This window comes from Urocampus carinirostris, chromosome 11 (genome assembly GCF_059441175.1).
Source record: "Urocampus carinirostris isolate Australia breed hairy pipefish chromosome 11, RoL_Ucar_1.0, whole genome shotgun sequence".
NCBI lineage: Eukaryota > Metazoa > Chordata > Actinopteri > Syngnathiformes > Syngnathidae > Urocampus > Urocampus carinirostris.
Window position 1 is genome coordinate 34170476 of NC_142359.1, and position 24818 is coordinate 34195293.

The 24818-nt window shown below is 43.2% G+C and overlaps 1 protein-coding gene across 2 annotated transcripts in view; it reads right to left on the reverse strand.

Annotated features, from left to right (window-relative positions):
* LOC148357151 (insulin receptor substrate 1-B) overlaps positions 1 to 21920 on the reverse strand; it is a 33793-nt gene extending 11873 nt beyond the window's left edge. Inside the window, exons 1-4 of one of the 2 annotated variants that reach the window (XM_088347066.1) lie at positions 21043 to 21920; positions 10031 to 10335; positions 6902 to 9962; positions 6228 to 6815 (exon numbers count right to left, since the gene is read on the reverse strand). In XM_088347066.1, the coding sequence (XP_088203192.1) occupies positions 6712 to 6815; positions 6902 to 9962; positions 10031 to 10335; positions 21043 to 21442 (3870 nt within the window). In that variant the 5' untranslated portion in view covers positions 21443 to 21920 and the 3' untranslated portion in view covers positions 6228 to 6711. Of the gene's footprint in view, positions 1 to 6227; positions 6816 to 6901; positions 9963 to 10030; positions 10336 to 21042 lie in introns of those variants that run through there. The other variant, XM_088347067.1, reaches the window with a different exon arrangement.
* Between the last annotated feature and the right edge of the window lie 2898 nt (positions 21921 to 24818).

Below are 24818 nucleotides of genomic sequence, written 5' to 3' on the forward strand. Positions count from 1 at the left end.
ACTGTTTTTATAGAGGCTTGGTCCAATTGATGTAACAGAAGGGGTACGTTATTCAAGCTATTTATCCATGTATGTTTTTGTACGCAGATACAATCCTCCAGCATGGTTTAATTTAGGGGTCTCCAACCTTTTTCAAGCCAAGAGCTACTTTTTGTTAATAATTAGCACAAAGGGCACCCAGGTTGATATGTATTTCTAAAATAACATATCGTATAATTACTATGTTGTTACCAGGTTAATTATTGGATATAGGATTAAATAGACTTTTTTAGTGAATTTTACAAAAATAAAAAAATCACAATGACCCAGCACTGACGAGCTATTTTCAGAACAGGTCTGTAGGCACCTCAGCTGCCAGCGGGTACCACGTTGAAGACCCCTGGCTTAATTCATATATGTAAAACTCATGGCCCGCTACATTATTTTATGTGTCCTGTGAGAGCTTAACCTTTTCGAACGTCTAAAATAGGCATGTCCAAAGTCCAGGCTGGGTGCCAGTTACGGCATGTGATCAAATTTTTACTGGCCCATGGCTTCTGCCTCAAAATTAATAATATGTTGCCCGCCAGTAATGTTGACCACAGTATAAAATAAATTTGTACGAAAAAAACACCTAAAACAATAATTCAACATTTCACCAGATGATCGCAGTACCCCTTTGGCCACTTTCCCTTAGGGCTTTCTGTGAAAATATTAGCCGATCCCATTTCCAACATGGCAACTGTAAATAAAAAAAGTAAAGTTAACTGAGAGGGCTGCCGCTTCCAGGACAATTGGAAAAAAACTGTCTGTCCAAATTGCCAAGAGACTGTGGCTATTTCCAAATAATATAATATCAAGAGGCACTGCCAGACAAAACATGCCGACGACAAAAAGCTAATTGGAAATGAACGCTGTGAAAAGGTAAAGCAACTGGAAGCTACGTATATAATTTAACCGCTCTTAAGGGCCCCCCAAGCAGCCACTTAGCTTGCTGATGCCGTTTTTGGTAAAAATGAGTGTGACACCCTTAGCTTAAATGTACACGATGACATGACCGATGACGTTTTCCCTTGTGGTAAACACATAAAAAATAAAAGACCCTGACCACCTCATTATTTTGGGGGCGATGAGACACTCTTGAACGTGCTTAAAGCACCCGTTCAGCCTTCACAGCCTCCTATAACCCAAACAGAGACAGGCTTGCCCTTTTCACACCCAAGCAAAGCCGGAAGCAAACATTAGCCTACCGTTCTGGAGTATGATCTGCTTTGCCGATTGTAAAAAGTCATCAGGGTAGACTCGGCCATGCTAAATTAGCTTCAAAGACAGGGTTAGGCAGAATTTGGGAGTGGGGGCTGCATTTTGTTGAAAATCTTGGCCATTCCTGGAGACAGATCCGATTTTCTTTCATTTATGAATACCTGAAAATGTACATGTGGATATCTACATGTATATTCCTTTTGAAATTGATTAATCTCATCAAATTGGTTTTGAAACTATCACAATTAAAGAAAAAATATTTATTGGGTCCCGGCTCAAGCATTTCGTTTCATATTTAGTAGTATTGTTGAAGTTTTTTTTCTTTAGTAATTCTGTAGTATTTCCAGAATTGTTGTTGTATTTCTATGGTATAACTGCAGTATTTTCGTACTATTGCTATTATTTTATTTTTGGACAACTTTTACAGTATCTTCGTAGCATTTATGGGGTATTTTTTAAATATTTTGTTAATAGCATTTTGTAGTATTACTGCAGTTGTATTTTTTAAGTATTTCCTTTGAAATACTTCTGTAGACAAATTTTTGTAGTATCTCTCTAATAGGGGTTTTGTTTTACAGTATTGCAATAGTAGTATTTTTGGAATATTTCTGGGATATTTCTGTAGTAGTATTATTGAACTATGTCCAAAGTAGTATTTTTGTACAATTTTTGAAGTATTTCCATCATTTTCTAGTATTTTTGTCATATTTCTTTGGCATTTTTGTCATATTTCTTTGGCATTTTCTTAATATTAGTGTATTTTTGTAGAATTTCTTGTTATAGTATTATTGTAGTGTTTCTATCGTATTTATTGTATTTTATGATAGAAGCAAAATGAGATCTCTGTAAATTTGATATATATTTTTCGTATGTTTCTCTGTGTTTGTCCCCCTCTCCAAAATCTTTACATTTTTTCCATATTTTTCTTCATATTTCATCTGTTTTCATCTTTTCTATCATCTTCCTTTTTTCTTTAATTTTGTTAATTCCAGGCATTTTCTTTTTTTCTGGCATTTTATTCTTTTTTTGTTGCTTTTTCCTTCTCTTGAATTTTTGTGATCTGTGCAGACCTTTGAGACTCTTTGTGATTAGGGGCTATACAAATAAACATGACTTGACTTGTCATTATGCAGTATGTTTGTTATAGACATGCTAAGAGGCATTTTGGAAAAAGTTGCCCCAAAAAACCCTACATGTTTTTTATTAGTAGCACCTTATTTACTATTGGCCTGATATTTTGACTAGTATAGTTGGAGAGCCGGATTCGAAAGCTTGACAGGCAGCATATGGCCCACGGGCCGTAATTTACCCACGTCTGTTCCAAGACTCCTCTATCGAGCAGCTTTAAACCACTACGCGCCCATCCCATCGAAAGCCTGGTGGCGGGGAGGGTGAACACGGTTGATCACGTGTTTGCGCTTTACATAAGGCGCTGTCGCCATGACCTGGATTCCACATCCAGGGGGACCCACCTGCCATCGTAAAATACACGCGGCTCCGAATGTCTCGGTAACCGAGCCAGCCCACAGTTATGCAATATTCTTTCCTTCGTGGGCCACAAGTCCAACGGGTGCTTGTGAACCCCTTACACTTTCGACCTGCGGCCAGAAGCCAGGGATGTGATTTGACCAAAGTGAAATTATCTGAAAATTAGCGGGGGGGGGGGGGGGTGTGATTGCTAGCTGGGGGGGGGGGGGGGGGGAAACCAGGTACAATAAGTATAGGCCCTACAGTAAAGTGTTGGTGTAATGTACACATGAAAATCTATTATTGTAATTGTTAAATATTTATGGCCATTTTTATTACGTTATAATATTTTCGAAAAAAATGGGAAAACTGTCAAATAAATTTGAAAAGTTTACCACCTACCTCAAAATTCACGACTCTATCAGCAACTGGTACAGGTTGTTGGGGTGGATCACGTCTCTTTATTACCGCTTCCGATTGTGATGTCAATAAGGGATGGAGGCCGTAAAGTTTTGGAGTTTTCGTTTGGGCACCGAAACTTCCAGCGATGGAATAATTTGTCGTTCTTGACTGGAGTTCTTTCACGTGTTTTTTGCTCTTTGCGTGACTTTCAAGAGCTTTGAAACCTCTCCCACCATAGTCGATGGTATCATGACACCAAATGCAAAGTGCTTTCCCGGCACGATCGATCTTCCGAATAAAGTCATTGAACAAATTCGTCACAGTCTTCTTTCCAACATTCGTAGATAATTCCTTCTCCAACCAGTCCCATCGAAACTTGTTTTTTACAATCTTATCAATTTCTTTAGCTCGCGGAGCATCTTTGCGTTCGATCACGGACATCTTTCTTTAAACACCCGGCAAAAACGTGTGAGAAATGAACAATGGCACACTCCTATAACAAGCGCGTTTATTGGTCAACACGAGACTTCAACCAATCGCAAGTACGTTTCATTTCAGTTACGGAAACACTCAAATGGCATGCTGTCGAGACGAAATCGTTTTTTTTTACCAATTAAAACACCGGAAATTTTAAAATTTTATTTTTGGAGATAAAAAAAGCGGAATTCCGCGAATTAGCGGAAAAATCACATCCCTGAGAAGCTTACTATGCCCAATATTTTAAATGATCTATGATCAAAATCCCTCTTGTGTAAGCATTGACCCATATGAGTTTTTAAAGGCCAATACCAATTATTAGCATTAGGTCTCAGGGGGCTGATAACATATTTGGATCCAATATTGATTTGGTAAAAACGATTCAAAATTGTGGTAAGAAATTTGTAATAATGCAAAAAGAAACAAAGAATATTTGTTGTAAATTTAAAAAACTTGAATAGCTCTCTGAAACCTTTTACGGTGAATACATTTGAATTTCAACACAACTAACATGGCTAATCTTTCACAACTAACAGTGCAGGAAATTAAATTCGGCTTAGCAGCAACTTGAGTAAAGGTACACAAAACTTGAAAAAGTTCCGTGTTAAAAAAGAAAAGAAAAAAAGTCAATTCAACCAACATGACTTGAATTAACTTAAAACAAAATGCGCATTTAGTTTTCAACAGAGCTGGCGAATTGAAAAGTGTGGGTACTCCTGTTTTTGAGTCAGATTGACGAACTAATGTTATGGTAACAGCTAATCACTCAGCCTTCCACCTTAGCCTGCCTTTTTTGCTCTCTCTCAATCACAAACTCACACAGACAAACTCACTGACGAACTAATGTTACATTAAGGGCTAATATATTAGTCTCCGCACAAACTTGCTCTCCTTAAACAAGTTGACTAAACTTTTTATACCATCTCTTAATTTCTATACTATTAGCAGTCTTAACAGGCATGTCAGGACGAGTTAGCAGAGCTGCCGCTCAAACATTCTTTTTCCTGCTTCAGTGACTCTGCCCCCGGTCGCTTATCCAATCAGAAGTTGTGAGGTGGGTAGCGGCCGAGGAGAGAAAGCAACATGAGAGTGAGAGCGAGGCTCTGCTGCACCTGAGCCTGAATAAACAAGTTTGAACTATATTTAATCGGCCCGTAGAATACATAAAAATGCTGGTATGGATATCCGTCAAACTCCAAAATATTGGTGTCGATAATCGACCCGCTTGATAATACGTGGGCCTCTACTCTCGTGCTTGACTTTCTAAAAAAGAAGGCCAACGTGGCAGCTATGGTGGTGTTCACGCGCTACTTGTTTAAAAAATTCTGGATGGGCATCAAGCCCACAGTCAACTAGGTCTGCAACTGTTAGTCGATGTTGTAGACTAAATACGATAAGAAAGGAAGACGAGGAATTCTATTGTTGACTAGTGTCACCAGACACATTTTTTCAACATTGGAGGCATCTTACATGATAGTAATCTCAACTGAGAGTCGCTCATGTGCAGTATTGTCTCTCTCTCGAGCGGTATCATACATACATCACGGCATCAACATCAAGTTCACGTACCAAAACTTTTCAAGTAATGCAAGACTGCCTGACACACGTATTTGAAATTAAATTCATGCAGCCCAAAGAACAAGTCAGGTTTAAATCGTTAAAAATGTCAAAATGACAGTTGTAAAAAATGTTCAATTTCAAACTGTAAGCACATTTGTTTCAGACTTTGCAGTTGACCACTGAATGTACTTTACAAAATGCACATATTTGTCTTGTTCATTATTCTACTGCTTCTATTGCGCCTGTTTTATGGTTTACAGGGATAAAAAGATTTTAATCTGATTTTAATTCATTATTTATTTGCCAGTCGCCCAAAAATGGACAGAGGTTTATTCATGGATTTATGTCTTTCCTGACCAAGCACTGCACCTAATAAGTTATTTTTATTTATTTTTTTGTACAAATCCGCAGTGTGTTCAATAAAAGTGGTATTTTTCATTGTACCCAGTGTTCTGGTGTTTTATTAACAGATTCCACCTAATTAAACTAAGTTTAAGAAAAAATGAATAATCATCCGATTAGTTGACTAGATCGTTGACTAGTCGACTATTAAAATGGTTGTTAGTTGCAGCCCCTCTGTTACTGGTAAAAATATTCAAGCAATTTGTTTCCCGGAGTTGCAATCAGCTGCTAGGAACTAACTGGATACGCAGTTTTCAAGCAGAACCCAAATTAATTCGATTGATCATCAACAAGCAGTGTTAAGCTGTCCTTGACCAGCTGTGAGGAAGAGGCTAAATGCTATCGTCAGAAGATTTACGCACACAACAAAGGCATGATCATTTTTTACTTATTTGCCTGGTGTACATTTTTAGACAGCTTTCTTTCCAGATAAGATTCTTGTCGTAGAAGCAGTCCAAACATTTCAAACATAAGACGACCAAGATTATCCTTAAATTCCAAACATATACACTTGAAGATTGTTCCTTGTTCATTGACGTCATCTGGTCTGTCAGACCAGATGGGTGATTGAAAAGAAGAAAAAAAACCGCCTATGATGGACCTAGTTAGGGAACAGCGATATCAGGGTTTGTCGTCATTCCATAAAGTTGTCATAACAGCACAAGGCCGAAACCACGTAAAGAGCAAAAAAAAAACAAAAAACTCAAGAGAGGTCCTGGAAATTCAAACTAAACAATGATAATGATATTTATTTAAAACTATTGGGCAGCATACATAGCCACAGCTGCCCTGGGCCCCCACCCCATCCTGAGCCACAACCGACGCTACAAAACGAGCACTGACGAGCAAGGCGGGGGAAATGTTGCTGAGGCCAAAAGCTGGCATCATCTTGCCTTCACAGTGAAGGTGTCACCTCATTTCCCTGCCGTGGCGGTACCTAATGCGTACGAAGAGAGTGTGAGCTAGGATGCACTTCAAAGTAGGAGTAGCACAAAACGCCCCGCTGAGCTAGGCTGGAGTTAGACTGCCGAGTGGCAGCAATTCCAATATCCCTCCACCTGCTTAAGGCGGCTGGCACCAGGCTCCAGGCCACTTTTACCAGGGAGATGCATACACCTGATATACCTTTTCCAATGCCACTTTACTAGTAAGATTACAAATCTACAATGGGCAACTCATTGTGTTCAGTAGACATCTTTTGAATGCAGATGTGATTCTACTATTTGAATGGTGATTTTGCCGACTCAGCCCGGAGAGGATGGTTCCTTTTCAGGGACAACGGCACAGACACAAATTATTGACTTCCCTTACGTATGCTAGGACAAAACATTGAAGACAACAAAAAAATTACCTGTTCCGTCCTTGCTTGCATTCTGATGTGTCCGGAGCTCCTCAGACTTGCAGAAGTCGATGCTGGCATATGTATTTACACCAGTGTTGCTGCCGTTACCACCAACAACAACCCCCGCTGCAGCCGCAGTCCCTCCTCCAAGCCCAGAAGTTATGGCTAATGCTGAAAAGAGGCGGGCCGACGCCTGGCTCCCAATGGCTACCTCCGAATCTGATTGGGAGCCTTCCTTGTTGACCAGATCCAAGTCTATGTAGTTGAGGCCCTGCTCGGTGTTAGGAGCTGGGCCAGCTTGGAGCTGCTGCTGCTGTCCAGGCAAGCCAGGCTGAGCAGCCACCTCTGGGACGGCACAATGACGTCGCGGCGTGCTTTCAAAGCCCTGACGACGAGTCCCGGCCTGTTCCGGGAATAGTGAGCAGCTTGTACTTTGACTGGAGAGGGAGGATGAAGCAAGGAAGCTTTCGGAGCAATGTCGTCTCCGTCCCTGGGGGTCGGCGCGGATTACTTTTGCTCCGTGATCGGGGTTTAGGGCCGACTTGGCCAAAGGAAAGTCCAGACCCCGTGCAGCAATGCAAGGTTCGTTCCCTCTGGGTGGAGGAACTTTAGGAGTGACACTGGAGGACGACGCAGAAGCAGGGCCATTGTTCAGGCCGAACGCCATTACTGTGTAGTCCTCGCATGAGGTTGGGGATCCTGACCTGGCGGGAATTTCCGAGTTTACCCTCCGTGGTGGTTCAGCAACGGCTGAATCAACTTCATCTGGGCTACTCAATTTAGCTGCGTCGGATACATTGTGAGCTAGTGCCAGCAGGCTCGGAGGCGTAGGGGGTGTGTGAAACGGAGGGAAAACTAACGACGCATGGGTCGAGGGCGAAGGGGTAGGACCCAGGTCCATGTTGACATACTCAGAAGCAATAGGGGGGCTGGCGGGAGTGGACGGGCTACGACAGAGGGGGATGAAGCCCCCAAGGCAAGATGCGGGCCTGTGTTGAGGTTGCCGCTCCTTCGGACGTGCTGGGTTGGTGGAACCGTATCCGAGGCCCCGGACAGCAACTCCAGAGCCCCCTGGCGAGTTAATGCTATCTGCCTTGAATTCAATACTGACGTACTCGCCGGGGCTCTTGGGTTCAGGGTGCAAGGGGTTCTCACGGACCCTGGGAAGCGTGTTGGCTTTGGACACGTCAACAAACAAACTCACCGGTCTGTTTCGAGAACGAGCACCAGGTTTGGGAAGCCCGCCGGAGCTTCGGCCCCGCTGAGTATCAGGCCTGTCTTTGGACCCGCCACCTGCCCTCTCCTCACTTTCTCCAAGACTTTCGCTGCTGGCCGAACTGGACGAATATGAGGACGAGGAAAGCGACAAATGGTGTCCCACTGTCGAAGTCATTGGCTCCCGACGCCCGCTGAGCGCTCTTGTGCCTCCAATACCAGCGCTTCCGTTGGGCCTTGTGCCACGACCCGCACCATCCTCAAAGTGCCGAGAAGAGGGATTGTGTTTGTAAGAACGAGGGAGAGAATAGTAAGAGTACACCATTTTGGGGACTTGCTGTTGAGAGCTGGTTTCTGAGTGGCTGCGTTGTGAAGGAGGGGGGCTGCCACTGACAGAGCGGGCGCTGATGGGCGACATGTTCATGTAGTCACTGCCAGCCTTGCTGTCAGCACTGCCACTGCCTAACCAGGCCCCTGACGATAGGCCTCCGCGTTGATCAGGTGAGCAGCTGCTATTGGGGGACATGACCATATAGCCATCAGATGCGGGCCGAGCTAGGATCTGCTGTGGAGGGGACACGCTGCTGTTGGGGGTCATGGCCATATAATCATCCATAGGCCTTGGCACAGAGTCTGGAACGGAGACAGCGGCTGACTGGGTCGGGGTCGATTGAGGCTTTGTGACTCCAGGAGACATGGCCATGTAGCCGTTATCTGCGCCTAAGTGGACATTGGTGCCTGAACCTGGGACTGGTTCCTCTTTAAGGTCTCCGGCCACGTCAATATAAGAACCACCTCCCGCCACTCCTGATCCTACAGCCAGCAGGAATTCCCTCTGCGAAGCAGAAGATGAGGACAAAAAAGATTCCCGGCTAGTGCTCCTGGACATGATCGCATAATCTGCTGCCTGCTCGTCTTCTGGTTCTTCGGCTCGCCGCTGGCATGGCACTAGCCTCTCCAAGGCCATCGGAGGCAGGGACGCACGCTTGCTCAGCAGCCGACGCTCGGCTTCACATTCCCGGCTGGAGGAGCGGCGCAGCATTCTCCTGGACTGGGCTCCAGGCGCTGGCAAAGACCCGGAAGATGTGCTGCTGCCGCTACGTTGGCCCATCAGAATGTAATTGGCACCCTCTTCGCCCAGGGATCGGCTGCCCACACTACAATGCAAACTTCCCGGGAGGCTGGGGGAGACAAGTAGGGTATGCTCCCCAGGACTTGAGCCATATTCGTCTGAGGAGCCGTAGTCGCTGGCCGAGCCAGAGACAGAGGCGCAACGTGTCGGGACACGGCCGTAAGACCCCGTGCCTGCCCCAGGGCCCGCACAAGACGCACCTCCGCCAAATTCCGATCCATGGCCGGAGCTGGATGACAAGCTTGGGGCCGGGGAAGGTGCTGGCGTGGAAACAGAGCGCATCAGACCGACAGGTGTTTTAGGAGCAGAGTTGGGTGCCGAGCGAGCAGACTTGGACCGGAGGATGGGCGTGGCAGAGCGAGAGCTGTTTGCAATAGGGCTGCAGCCAGTGACTCCCGTTTGGCTCTCCTCGACTCTGCTTCCATCACTAGCCGCGCGAGACCTCGGGAAGCCGTGCCGAGGGGTGGGAGAGGCGCTGGACCCTGTGACCCCAGCTCCTCCTGGAGGCTCCGTCCGGGGGCGACGGGCGAAGCCCACCTGGCTGGGCGGAGGGTTGGAGTGGTGTCGGCGCGTGGGAACACTGATCGGGTTGGAGGCGGTGGCGCCTCCTCCTGGGCCAGAGTTGGACTGGGATTTACTCCTCTGGCGAAACTCCTCACTGAGCGCCTTCATGGCTTCCAGCAAGGTTTCGTGCATGTTCTGGGCCACCACTGTGTCATCAACCTGAACGTGAGCACAAAAATGTCACATGGGCTAACCTTGGATTCATTTGGCAAGGGAGACTTACTTACTTGCATCCAGAACTCGCCAGGGCCTGTCACAGCCGAGCGGCCCACCTCCACGAAAAAGAAATTTTCGGAATGGCCGCAGCGCCGAACGTTCATGAGCTGCAGCACCACAGCGGCGGCATCAGAGTTGAGCTTGACGAAGTTGATGGTCTTGTCCGTCAGGCACAGGCGGTAGATGCCCACCAGGTTTTTGGCTTGACCAAGACCTTTGGGCCAGACTTTCACCTGCCAGACCTCTTTGAAAGCTGGGCCGGGGTTAGGGATACCATAGTCACCCAAGGCGGCTCCTTTGTCAGAGTGGTTCTTGCCTAAAGAGGACACAAAACAAATGCCAGAAACCGTGAGAAGCCGCACAGCACTGAGATATGCCAGCGCAAGCGCTATTTACAACAGTGTTATGTGCTGCAGATTTTCAAGCAGATATGCGCTTAAAATGAGCATGCATGAGCTTGTGTGACCAGCTCTGTACCTGCGGGCTCCATACCGGTGGGAGTGGTGGGGTCTCGTTTGTCTACCACACATGTACAAATGCACGCATACCAGCGCAAAGACATTGCTTCTGTTTGGTGAAGGAGTATTTCCTCACAAAAGTCTTACAAGATCTCAATAGCTTCAAGGGCAGGATACAAAAGGTTCCCGCTGACGTTGCGCTATATAAATGCAGATTTGTTTACCATTTACCAATTTGAGTTATTTACAGCTCTGCATATTTGCCTCATGCAATTTAACTTTGCTTTCAAAATCCAATTCAGAAGGCATTGGGAGAAAGTCTTGTTTAAATTGATACAGAATTCTTTTGGTGAGGCTTTTTTTTACCCTCGTTTTTGCCTTTCAGACCATTTTGGACACAAATAGGCAAGCTATCATTTTTTCCTTTTATTTTTAGGTGGGGCTTCTTTTTAAAGATTTATGTTTGGACCACACAACACTCCCTGTCAACATCAACTATCCCTTCATTAAACTTATTTCTCAATGCTAAGTCTGGGTACTAATTAAGTTAAGAATCGCTTTCATTTTGCCAGGCCACACACAAAATTGTCGTTATTGTGGACGATAGTAAAGCCTTAAAGTTGTTTCCATCCGGAGGACACTGAAGAATTTAATGAAAACAAAATTTAAAATGCCTAAAGTGTAGGATTGCCAGCCTCTCTCACAGGGGTCTCCGACATAGTGCCCGTAGGCACCAAGGTGCCCCCTAAAGACAACTAAGGTGCTTGTGGACCTGTTCAGAAAACAATTCACCAGTTCTGACTCATTGTGATTTTCTAGGAAAATGTTTTTTTAGTGGTTGAGTGAGTCTATTTAATCCTACTTCCATTAATTAACCTACTACTAACATAGGCACAACATAGTAAAAACTTGATAACTTGTCGTTTTAGAAATGCATATCAAACTGGGTACCCTTTGCTCTAATTAGTAACAAAAATTAGCTCTCAGTTTGAAAAAGGTTGGAGACCTCTGCACTATCAGTTACGTAAAGCAACAATCAATCTAATAATGCAGATGGAGGGGAGCTTTTCCAATTCAAGGAGTCACCAGCAGAATGTAATTGATCCTAGGTTTTTGCTGACAGTTGTAACAAGTGCCAAACCCCTCCAGGAAGTATTTTGTAAACCCAGGAGGTTTGTGTATAACTGGCACTGAGATGCTAAAATTTCCTACGCGTGACCTTATAGCCGTAGCGTCCCGTGCACACCGTAGAGACGAAAAGCATTTTTCTTGGCATTTTTGCCTCATCCCCACAATATCTGCTTTGGACATGTATAGAGCAGCATGTCACACATAGCGGCTTTGGCACATGGCCGCCAAGCTGAGAGTCAAGCTCCAAATTGCAAACAATTGTTTTCCCTACCAGGTTAATAGAACAAGCTGAGAGTCAAGCTCCAAATTGCAAACAATTGTTTTCCCTACCAGGTTCATAGAACAACTTCATATATAGAGTGGAACGGTGTTGCGGTGCCAATGCTCACTTTGCCACTCAAACACTTATCTTGATTGTTTAACATGTGAGATGTCAGACATGACATTTTGTTTTTACGGAAACAAAGTTGCTTTAAAAAATTATTCAGCCAGGTCATAGGTCTGCATCATCTGTCTGTTTAAGATAGGAAGCTTCATCGTTGCCATCTGGGACCTTTTCACAATTTGATTATGTTCTTATTTTTACTGTAAATTTTGACTATGTTTTGTCTATTGGTGCGCACTCAACATCCATCGCAGCCTGGTTTCTTAGAAGGGGATTACCTCATGGGTGGTCCCTTCAAGGTTTTTCTTTTTTCCTAATGCTGGGTCTTTTTTTGCTTTCCTTGCTCTATTGTAGTTTTGAGATTAGAGGCTGTTGTAACTACCATAATTGTGGGCCTGTTCAGCCCTTTGAGACCCCATGTGATTAAGAGTTATGAAAATAAATGTGACATGACTTGTCACAAATAAAAACAATATTATATTACGATTGGTCCAAAAACTAATCTAATCTGTAGCTAAGTATTTATTGAATGTATACACGGCCATTATGTCACTCAGCGACATTTCAATTTCCTTTCAAAGGGCACTTTGCAACCGAAGACATGATGAGCAATAAAATATTCAAAGCATTCACGGAAGGAAGAGATTTGCTTGCATCCCATGAGAAGTGTGGGGAGTGAGAAGGGGTGGGGCCTGCCAATACCGTAAAGCTCTTGCCATGTTTGGAGCTACAAACATTGCAACCATTAATAGCTTTCAATGAGCGAGTGCTACCTAATGCTACAGACACGCCCAAAAATGTTTTCAGCGCCCGCCCGCATGAACCACATTGACTTAATTCAAACGCAACCATTCAGTCATCTGTGTGACCTTATCCTAACATTTGGCGCACCTTGGGTTGGAAACTCAGCTCTAGGGAACTTTGCAGGTTGCATTTCCTCAGATGTGCATTCTTATTTACTTACACAGGTAACCTTATACCTTTTACAAAATTGAGTGCAAAGTTACAGCAACGATGACGCATTAATAGGCAGACATAGCAAAATCTCCCTCATGCCAAGCCAAAACATAAGCGGAGATGCACAGCGCTTTTTGGAGTACATGGATTAGCCCACAGTGTTAGCGCCTGCTAAGCAGTGCTGGTCCGTTTGCACAAGCTTGTTGTGCAGCCAGTGATAGGCCGACTGCAATTAGCAGCCAATTAGAGGGATGAGCGGCGCTTAGTCGGGCTTATTTAGTGCTTGATCTAATATCGAGGCGGCGTGCACATCTCATTGGCCCGCCCCAAGCGCGCTGGCGCAGCCTCTATAGGAGCCTGATTGCTTGAGACACATTTCTCCTTTTGTTTTTGTTTTTTTCCTTCTGTCACTAGCATCCTTTGATCATCTTTTGTGATTGAGCCAAAGAAAACAAGGGGAGAAGAAAAAATGTTTTATGCTAATTATATCAGTCATAGCACATTAGCCATGTAGGATTTTTACTGTATCCACGAGCCGATCAAATCAGCCGATAAAATTATAGTAAATCTAGCGTATAATGTTTTTTCTCCACTTGGACTGGCCATGTCCTCATATTGAACTACATGCTGTGTGATCATTTCCAAGGCAAGGACTGGCACATAGATTGGCTAAGGGATTAAAAAAAAGATTTAAAATCCTAAATCCCTTATTTTCCACGGGGTCTTCCTCCGAATATTTTGGGAGATCAAAGTCAGGCATCAAATTACTGTGTATGACAATGTCCAAAAGATTGGTCCATGATCACAAATGAACAGAGGAATAATTTGCGGATGAAAGTTTTGACCGGCATACTGTGGCTGGTTCGCAGGGTTACTTTAAAATTCTAATCCAATACAGTTACTAGTTAACAGTTGAAAAAGGAATTTAGTAACGTATTCCGATTAAACTCACATCTACTCCATAGCATATGAATAACCTACTCTTCTCGTCGGCTGAAAAATAGTCTGTGTAATATAGTGTAATAATCTGTAAAGCCCTTTGAGACTCTACGTGATTTAGGGCTATACAAATAAAAATGACTTGACTTGACTAGTAATGTAACTTAATTACTTTACAATTACTAAAATACAAAATATGCTAAGACAAAATAAACACAATATAAATAAAATTACTACCTTTTGTTTACAGGGGCGCGCGTACGTCACTAGTGCAAACATCACTAAAATGACTTTGTATCCAATTTTTGGGGAATATAATAAAACAGTAAAGCACAGAGCATTTGCAACTTGTATAGAAATCCCTTTTGAGCAAGTACAAAATATTTATTTTGGCAAAATGACACCTTATCTTTTCAACATCCGTGTCCTGATTGGTAAGAAATGCTTGTGTCATTTCCTCTTAGTAAATATTTTCCACTTGCTCAAAATTGACGTTTATTCGCAATGCAAATTGTGCTTTACTGTTTTATTCCATTTACCCCAAAAAGATAGACAAGTCATTTTTGTGACGTAAGGTAGGCACGGCATTTTTCGAATCGGCACTGATCAACAAATGATCAACATGGGATTCGAGCATCCTCATGCAGGCGAGTGTGGAAATAACAGGTGAAATAATGTGTTGATAATTTCACAAATATATCTCACCGGGTTAATTGGCCGGTCCAAATTGTCCCTAGGTGTGTGAATGAGCGAGCGAATTGTCTGTCCCTGTGTGCCCTGTGACTGGCTGGCAACAGGTTCAGGGTATCCCCTGCCCACTGCCCGAAAATGGCTGGGATGGGCTCCAGCACCCCCCGCGACCCCACTGAGGAAAAGCGGTGCAGATAATGGATGGATATATCACCGGAGTATATGTCGCAACCCCAGCCAAAATGTGAAAAAAATGTGCGACTTTTATACCGGAAAATATGGTACGTCTTATTTTCTGTAACTGTAATTTTGTATCCTGATTACATAAAACATTTACATATATTCTATTACTCCCAACCCTGCCGGTTTGCTAGTAAACATCCACTCACAAATGTGTGTTTCTTCTTGCCTACGAAAGCACACCGAGGGCAAGTTTGAGAAGGAACAAACGGGACGTGAATGCAACACCAACGCTTGAAGAGCCTTCATATTTCTTTGATACCAACGAAAACCTGACGGCGTCTGCGTTCACGAGGCTACAATTCCCGTCTTGTTTATGGCCAGCGCTGGGGCTCCAAATTTGGATTGAGCTATTTGCTTTAGTGGAGGTCAACCATTCCTGAGGTGGCGCCGGAGCATAGGGGGGTCCTTTTCCCTGCTAAGCACGAGCCTGCTCAGGGGCCAAGGTGGAGCCTCCACCATCTCCCACACAAAGAGCCGAGGCATTCGGGGCCCGAAGGGCTCTACGATAAATAAGTGTCGTAGGTGTCCGGCAGCTAACTAACATCTAAGGCAGTCTGAATCTACTTATTTCCTAGGTCTCGTTTCTGGTAGTTAAAAACATTTGCAGTTTTTTTCTTCATTTATTTTAAATTGTTTTAATACAGAGTTTTCAGTTAAATCAATTTCCAACAGTGAATTTCATCAACATTTTTGATGCCAGGGCAAGCGATCGTTTTAAATGACGTTGGTTTAATGTGTTATATTTTCTTTATTATCTGCAAAAAACAACAGGTTACTGCTGATGAACATGGAGAATACAATCATACCTCTTTATACGAGACACAGGAATTCCGTTATATTTGCAGCAAATACCTTGCTTGACATACATCAGATAATCCATGTTACGAGTATTCCCAGAGGCTACCACTAGAGACCACTCAACACCAGCATCAGCTCGTCCCAGTCAGCGCATACGCTTCCTGCAATCAGACACCTGATCTTGCGCACTTGGGTATACCTGAATTCAAATTGCATCACTAAAAAAGACATTCAAGGGTTCGATCCCCAACTCGAGTCCGATGCAGTGTTCGACAAGATTGTTTCTCTCGGATAATCTATGGTTTGGGATTTATATGAGGAGGATATCAACAAAACAAGTAAAAAAGAAAAGAAAAAAAGTGCTGTTTGTCTGCATGTTCATTTAAATTTAGGTGTACGGTAAGTGTTCATGTATAACATCAACAGTCTCTTGTGCTCCTCACTCCTCCCTCAAGCCTTTTCCCTACTTTCCCCGCGCCATGCACACAACCGTTGTGGGGACTCCCTCCATGGTAAGTGCTCATAAGAAACTTGCAGTTTATTTCACTAATATCTTTTCTATTTTACCACTATATTTGTAGGTTTGATTAATATTTGAATGTATCTTCAGTGATCAAGAAGAAGTGTTTTTATAGCTATTTAGGGTTGACTCAGTTGCTTTTGGGAGGTCAAAAACAGATCAATTAGGTATCGGGAAAATTTGCTTGTTACACAAAACAATTCAAAATAAAAGCACGATCCTGGAAATAATTAAGCTTGTATGTAAAGGTACCACTGCATAAACGTTTTATTGAACTAAGATCTACAATAAGGCTTTCAAGCTCCCTCAGTAGCGCTAATTACAAATGATGACTGGCAAATAACAGCACACAGTCAACATTGTAGGCAGTGAGTGAGCTGAGAGCATTTCGGCTGCGTACTGCTCTCAGCTCCTGGTTAGCCAGCTGGGAATGTTTCATGTAGGGGACAAGTTTCTCACTGTGCTGACTGTTGCTCAGATCAGCAGTGTTTGCCACTGCAGCTTTCAGGTGTGACCTCGCATACTCTCATTTTGCCGCTGACCATTTGCTCATGCATTCTTTAAAACGGCATGTCCAAAGTCAGGCTCAGGGGCCAGTTACGGGCTGTGCTAAAGAAAATTCCTGGCCCGCAGCCTCGGTCACAAAATAATAATAATGTGGCCCGCCAGTAATGTTGACCACAGTATAACAAAAACACGGCAGTGCTTTTTACAGGACCCTTCGAGTGAAATGAAAATGCTTTAAAGGCAAACTACAAGGTTGCAACGCTGATCACTGAGAGTTAATTTATTAAAGACTGTTCAAATAATGCCAGGCTGAATAGTTGACCGTCACACATTTTCAACTTACTAAATCTGGCCTGCTTTTTGAAAGGTTTGGACACCCCTGCTTTGCCATGAGTTACAAAAAGAGAATCCATGGCCAGACACAGGGAGAAGTCTGCTATTTTGCTTGTCAACAATGACCTAGGTTTAAGGCAGCGCTCCAGCAACACACCTGATTCATGTGAGCAGTTCATCAGCAGATGCCTTCCAATTATCGCAACAGTTTGAAGCAATTGCATCCGAAGAGGGGAACATTTAACAGAGGACAGGAGCTGGTGACCCCTGGCCTACACACGCGCATGCAGTCAAGCACATTCCCAAAAGGCTGGCGGAAAGGCGTCAAAGGCCACTAGCTCATAAACATACCCACGTTGAGACAAAGTGTCCACGCTTGGAAATTGCTGAATAGTCGGCTAGATCGAACCGCTGTTCGCTACAAAGGAAGCCACCTCAAAAAAACTGGGATCCTGTTTGACCGGTTTGAATCACCAAGGAGAAGGCCGGACTGGTGGCGCTTGTGAGGAATGCTTAGCGGACAGTGCTACCAAAGTTCTTGCTTTGCGCAAGTGCTTTCTTGAGCTTAAAGAAACTGTGAAACTGAAGTGTCATGCTCAATTTCGTTGTCACAATATGTTAACCCATTTTGTAACAATGACAATAAAGGTATATTCTATTCTATTAAAGTATGCACATGGATTCATTTTGGGGGTACCCATCAATTTGTCATTCCTGTTCGTGCCATCACGTTCATATTTCCTTACCTGTCAAAGGATGTTTTCCCTAAATTTTACACGTTTTATGATCATTTTAAGTTTTATATGGCGTTGTTTTTTTTATATTTTGGGAAAATTGATAAACCGATCTTGTATTGCCCTTTCGGCTATAATCGCAATTGTCTCGATCACTGTTAGCAGACAAAGTCATCGAGTGTAGCAGGACAACTTATTGTCTGACATCCAAAATAACTATAAGGAAATACATGAAACTTTGTACCGATTTATTTGTATAAGGTTGTCAGTGATAGGAGAGAGAGGGGTAGAAAGGAAGGAGAGGGAAGCTAGAGCCCTGGAGAACACAGGTACCACACTCACAGAGAAGAAAAATATGAAAAGTGGTTGATGTTAAAAACATCCCATCCAGAATAAAATTTAACATGTATTATGAAAATTATGTATTTTCTCCTCACCAGTTGACTACATTAGCATCACATTTTGATGGATTATCTATAAACAATTTATATTGAAAAAGGTTTATGAATTTATACTAAATTTTATGATACTGAATTCTTATCTTCTTGGTAATAAAACAGCTTGTGTTTGAGAACACGGAAGTAGATTAAATAAGTAATGAATAATAAATAAATAAACTAAATTAGGGCTACACAATAAACCAAAATCGAATCGATATCGCGACGTTACGTAGTGGAATAGTGTAACCGCAAACCAATGTGTTTTTTTTTTCATGGATTAAATGTTCCTGTTGTTTATTTGATTGACAGTGTTTGGCCAACAAAAATGGTCACATTTAGTGGTTTAACAGCGCCAGGCCCATCAGAAGCTGGTTTTTAATAACAACAACCCATAAACGAGGCAAAGTTTGCAAGACGTGTGTGCATGACTTTAATAGGCTGGTGTAAACTGCCAGTCAGTCTAACAGGCCTTGCACAAATGACCACCAAAACAAACGCCACAGCTCCTAGCTTTAGTGGCTCGTTACATTGAAAATCAATCTCATCTCATCTCATTAGCCGTACCGCTTATCCTCAGTAGGGTCGCGGGGGGCTGGAGCCCATCCCAGCAATCATCGGGCAGTGGGCAGGGGACACCCTGAACTGGTTGCCAGCCAATCGCAGGGCACACAGGGACAGACAACTCATTCGCTCATTCACACCTAGGGACAATTTGGACCGGCCAATTCACCTGAAATGCATGTCTTTGGAATGTGGGAGGAAACCGGAGTGCCCGGAGGAAACCCACGCAAGCACGGGGAGAACATACAAACTCCGCACAGAAAGTCTGGAGCTGGATTTGAACCCACGACAGGTTCCCATGACATGAACTGTGCCGCACAAGCGCTAAACACTGCGCCGCCGTGCTGCCCTGAAAATCAATTAATTAATTAAATCGAACTCCGAGGAACGTCAGAAAAAGGCAAGGAAAAGCTGATTACCATCGGGTGCTCCCTGATTTTTATCGCGTCCGGGAATTGACTGAGGCAGGGACAGAAGGGAAAGCTAATAGCTAGGCTAACAACTCTTAAGCCACCACTGCCGAACGTGGCTCGTCACAAACACCAGATCTGTTACCAATAAAGCGGACGACTTGAAGATACTACTCGTGAAAAAACGCTACATTTGTGACTCTTGTATTTTAGTCATCACAAAGACATTTCAGAAGTCGCAGCGATCAGACTCTAGCGTGAAGCTTTCCAGCCTTTTTAATAGTTTTATTACACTAAAAGGAATAGCCCACCAATTTTGCAGTACTGTTGTATAATGAAAATAAAGACCATTTGTTAAACTGCTGGGGTTTTTCGTACATCTATAGTCGATATTTTGTTGCAGTCGTATACCCTCTGTCTCCAAGTATGTCATCTCAAGTTATGTTTGAAAGTCACTATGTTATGTTCTCCCCGGTAAAAAAATAGCACAGAAAATGCACTTTTCTTTTAAAATCTTAAATCGCACCGAAATTGCAATTTGGGTCTGAAAGATCGCAATTGGGCTTTTCATAATTCGTGCAGCAATATTCCTAAAGAACGCTTGTATGTGGTTGTTAGTGAAAAGGGAGAGAGATAAGACACTCTGTGTGCTCAACATCCTCAAAGCTCTAAACCAGGGCTCAGGAGCATGTTTGAACCAAAGAGACATAATAGCAAAATATTTTGATTGTTTTAATTTGAGGGAGAAGACCATACCATACATTTCAAAACAAATCTTAGCAGACCACCAAACAGGCTCTCCCGACAAAATCTAATTTTTCAGCACTTTTTATTTCACTGTGTGATGTTAGATGATTTGATCATATTTATGAAATGAAAATAATACCAGAGCCTGTGTCTCATATCAACAAACATACTTTAAACTTGTCTACCTCCCGCAATTACTTAAGCTCGTTGGGGCGCATTTCCACAATGATTTATTCATAAGATATGGTTTCAAGACAAGGTGCACATAAAATTATTTCTAAAAATGTCACAAAATACGGCAAAAGAGGACTCTGACGCATTTACCTTCTAGATAGATAGATAGATATATGCAGCTGGCGCTGGACAGAGAGATGTGTGCTGTGTGCATAGCTCCACCCACCCCTGCCGCTCACCCAATCAAATTGGTCTGTGGACTTGGCTGGCATTTTTGGCCGTTTATAGTTTTTCTGTGGGCTTTCATCATTAAGCGTTTCAACAGTGAGCCATAATAGTTTGAAGAGTTTCCATCTAAAGGATTCATCTACAAAAGGGTCTGTCGGTGTGAAACCTTGACTGCAACTCATGTGGAGAGTGTGCTCTTAATATACTGGATGGAACCATTTTGATTAATAGCGCTACGTCAACTGTGTGTGCACTAGACTCGACTCTGCGCTTATCAGAATTGGAACGCTATAAAAGGAGATTTGCATGAGTATAGTTTTACCTCTGAGCCATATGAAGTCATTAAGAGTCATAGGATCCTGACCCCAGCCCTAAACCAAAAAAAAAATCACCCCTGGGTGGACTGACACAAAAACAGACAAACATACACACATTATATAATATATATGTACATATTTGGATTCCAAACTAAAACATCACCACCCTCGCTTTGCTTGGAGGTGATAAAAACGACCACGATAAAGCACAGTGGCAGCCTCCGACGCAAACAAGTTCAAAATATCACCCCACTGTTCCCAAACTCGCCCAGATGTGGGAACCCGCAGGCACACTCACAGAAAATAACACGTTTCCAAACCATGCAGTAATGTGTGACGGTGATTCACAGGCCCGGGCATTAAAAAAAAGTTAAATACACATGGAAGCGCTCGGCCCTCGCCTGCCACGTTTGCCGTAGTGCATATGCGTGTGTAGGGTGCGCGTACTGACTTTTGCACTGCAGGTCGACCATGGCCTGGAACCATTCGTCCTGGTCGTCTTGGCTTTCTGCAGCTATGGCAAAGCTCTCGGCGCGCGTGTAGAGCACAATCATGTGCTTGTTCTTGGAGTCGGCGCGTTTGTTGATGTTGAAGCAAGTCTCAAGCGCCAGCGCCTTCTTCGGCACGGGGGCCTTGGCGCGGAACTTCTTCTCGCTCTCGTAGTACTCCAGGCGGGCCGCGCCGCGCTCCGAGCTGGCGCGCAGGACGAAGAAGCGCCTGTGCATGGACTTGTGCTTGCGGAGGTAGCCGCTCTTGCGGACGTCGTCTCCGCCGCCGCCGTCCCCCTCTGTCGCGGTCATGGTCGCCACCCGCTCGGGCGACGACGTCCCGAGTGCTATCGGCGAGCTCATTCAAACAAACATCTCCGGGCTTCCCCCACTCGGCCACGTGAGGTGGAGTGGCCTGCCTGCCTGTCGCCCCCCGCCTGCCTGCCCGACCGCTCGCGACTCTTGTTTACGTCGTCCTCCGCGCGCAACTTCCCTCCCTCGCTCAGCTCCAAGTTGTTCGGAGCTACTTTTGGGGCGACTGGAAGGGCTTTTCGGGGTGAGTTCGTCCGCCAGACAGCGGGACCGCCTCGGCTCAGTGTCCGCGACGGACTGGAATGGGCTGGGCTGGACCGTCTGTCACTCAACTCGATTCGACGTCCGAGTACTGTAGTACTCCGGAGCGCGATGCGTTCACGGACTTGGCTGCTAGCTCGGATAACATATGTATGTGGCACAAAATGCAGCTCAAATCGTTTTACTGCCAGTTACGTAAGACCCATATCTGTCAACCTCCACGGCTCCATGTCTCCACGTCCTTACAAACTGTCGTATTTTCCCTTACAAAATACAAAATAATCTCACACCATATTTTTTTCCAAACGTGTTTATTTATGTAGTTTAACATGTTATATTGTACATGTGTTTCGTTATATCATATATATTGTTAATTAACATTTTGTTGTGAGATACTGAGTTGCCCGACATGAATGAGATTTATTATCAAAAAAAAGTTCAAAAATGAAGTAGCTTGGACGTTCACTGTAGAAGGAAAAAACACATGCAAATATAATTAAGTATAATAATACATTTTCTTATTCAAATTATTACCTCATTTTCTGCATTAAATTATTGTTGGTAATATATTGATTAAAGGGATAACCACAAACCTCTTTTTTCATTTTCTTTTTTTATACCTTCTTTTTTTCTTAACTTCTTTATACAACACAGGGCACACAGGAAAACTCACTTGCTCATTCACATCTCGGGACAATTTGGACCAGCCAATTAACCTGACAATGTGGGAGGAAACCCACGCAAGCACGGGGAGAACATGCAAACTCCACACAGGAGGATTCGATCCTATGACCTCAGAACTGTGCCACACACGGGCTAACCACTGAAACGGAAGAGCCATCATTTTATAATCATTATTGAGTAACCAAATTGGGCGCCAATTATCTAATACTAGTCTATTCTTGTTAGGTTTGGGGAGCAAAACTGTTATCCTTGAGTAAGAGTAGTAGGGAGGGATTCCTTTGTAATACCTTTGCTTGTCACAGATCCCTCTGTCTACTACATTGATACTTTTTGTCGAGAGGGAATTGATTATATTTTTGGCTGCCGTATGATTATATTTAGTTCTTTGTAGCAAAAACTTGCAGTTCTCCCATTGATTGTCTGTGATTGTATCATTAAGATTTAGTTCATGGACATAATTTATAGCTCTTGTGTTTTTTTCAAGGCTGAAGAAATATTGAAATTTTGAGTCCCCCTTTTCAAGCCCCTTTTGATTTTTGGCGATACAATTCATCTCGTCGAATCTGTGAAAGGGACAATTCTTCTTTTTCTTCTGTTGTCAAGGAGTTGGAATCTTTACTGGATAAGTTGGTTATTCTAGATGTGAACTTTAACTCCCCCTCTTTTCTAGCTTTGGCAGATTCTGCTCCGTCTTTTCTTAGAAATCTTGCTATCTCGTTTTTTAATAAATCCCAGTTAATCCCAAAATGGCTTTTTTATTTGCTTTATTCCGGTAAAATGAAATCAGCTCATTTATTTTAATTTGAATGTTCTTATTTTGTAACAAGGAGTAGTTGAGTTTCCGGTAGCTTGAATGTGGTTTGTGTTTTGTGTCAGCTCCCTCTGGGTGAGGCTAATGTTATGTAAAAGAAACGCAAACTTCTCAACTTACAAGTAGTTTCAACAATATATGTTAATATGAAGGGCAGCACGGCGGGACAGTGGTTAGCGCATGTGCGGCACAGTTCTGAGGTCATGAGATCGAACCTCCTGTGTGGAGTTTGCATGTTCCCCCCGTGGTTGCATGGGTTTCCTCCGGGCACTCCGGTTCCCTCCCACATTCCAAAAACATGCATGTCAGGTTAATCGGCCGGTCCAAATTGTCCCTAGGTGTGAATGAGCGAGCAAATTGTTTGTCTCTGTGTGCCCTGCGACTGACTGGCAAACAGTTCAGGGTGTCCCCTGCCCACTGCCCAAAGATAGCTGGGATGGGCTCAAGCACCCCCGCGGCCCTACTGAGGATAAGCGGTGCATATAATGGATGGATGGAAATATGATAATTCATGTATTTTGTTTATTGCTTGAATAAAATAATGTTTTTAGATTAAGTTGTATTCTATGACAAGTTTGCTTTTCCAATTTAGGAATTGCTGCAAAATGTTACTGCATTTCATTTCGTTACATTGCAATGCACGAAAAATTTTTTCATTTACAAACATTGCACTATTATTATTACTTAGGACAGTCTCTAAGCACCACATTGTAACTATATTTTCTGCCTTTCATCATACATTTATTTATGTATATTTTTTATTGTCTATTTTTTCCTTTTCAATCATGTTAAAACAAATCTCATATCACAGAATGACCAAATCTCCTGAAAAGTAAAAAGGAATTTCAAGTTAAAGACAAATGCTTAAGAGGCCCGTCCCCCAAATATAATTTGGACGCTTCTTCTATCAATTATATAAATAAATGATCATTTCTTACATCATTTTAACAATCATTTGTTAATCCATATAAAAATGAACACATTTTTGAATCCCGAATTATACTGTATTTTACCATTTCTGAGAATTATTTTCTTTTCCTATCCTCAAAGAAGAGATGCTTACTCTTACAACAATGCAATGTGTAAAACCTTAGGCATTTTCTCGTAAAAATAAAATACATATTTAAGCATATTATTCTTTTTTTCTCTCTTTAAAGTCTTATTACATGTTTACCCTGGAGTGCCATGTCTACGTTGTTAAGGGTTGTTGTGACAATTTCATTCAATTAAACAAGCTATCTTAATTTCTCAAAATTGACATTTTATTCCCATTATTTTTATACTTCTAATCATAAGCATCGGCGGAACGGCAGCTGGGTGGTTAGCATGCAGTCCCGCTGTGCAGAGATCCAGTCCAGCTACCACAGCCTCCCTGTGTGGAGTTTGCATGTTCTCTCCATGCTTGCGTGGGTTCTCCTCCAGCATTCCAAAAACATGCATGTCAGGTTATTGGCAGGCCCAAATTGTCCCTAGGTGTGAGTGAGCGTGTGAAAGGATGGGCTGCCGCGACCCTAACGAGGATAATTGGCGTAGAACATGGATGGATGAATCATGGGCATAACCAGGGTGCTCTAGCACCCTCCAAAATTATAGCAGTTACAAAACTCTCTTTTCCTAAATATAGGACAAGATAAGCGTGAATATAATTAAAAACCTTAGCTAAGATATAAA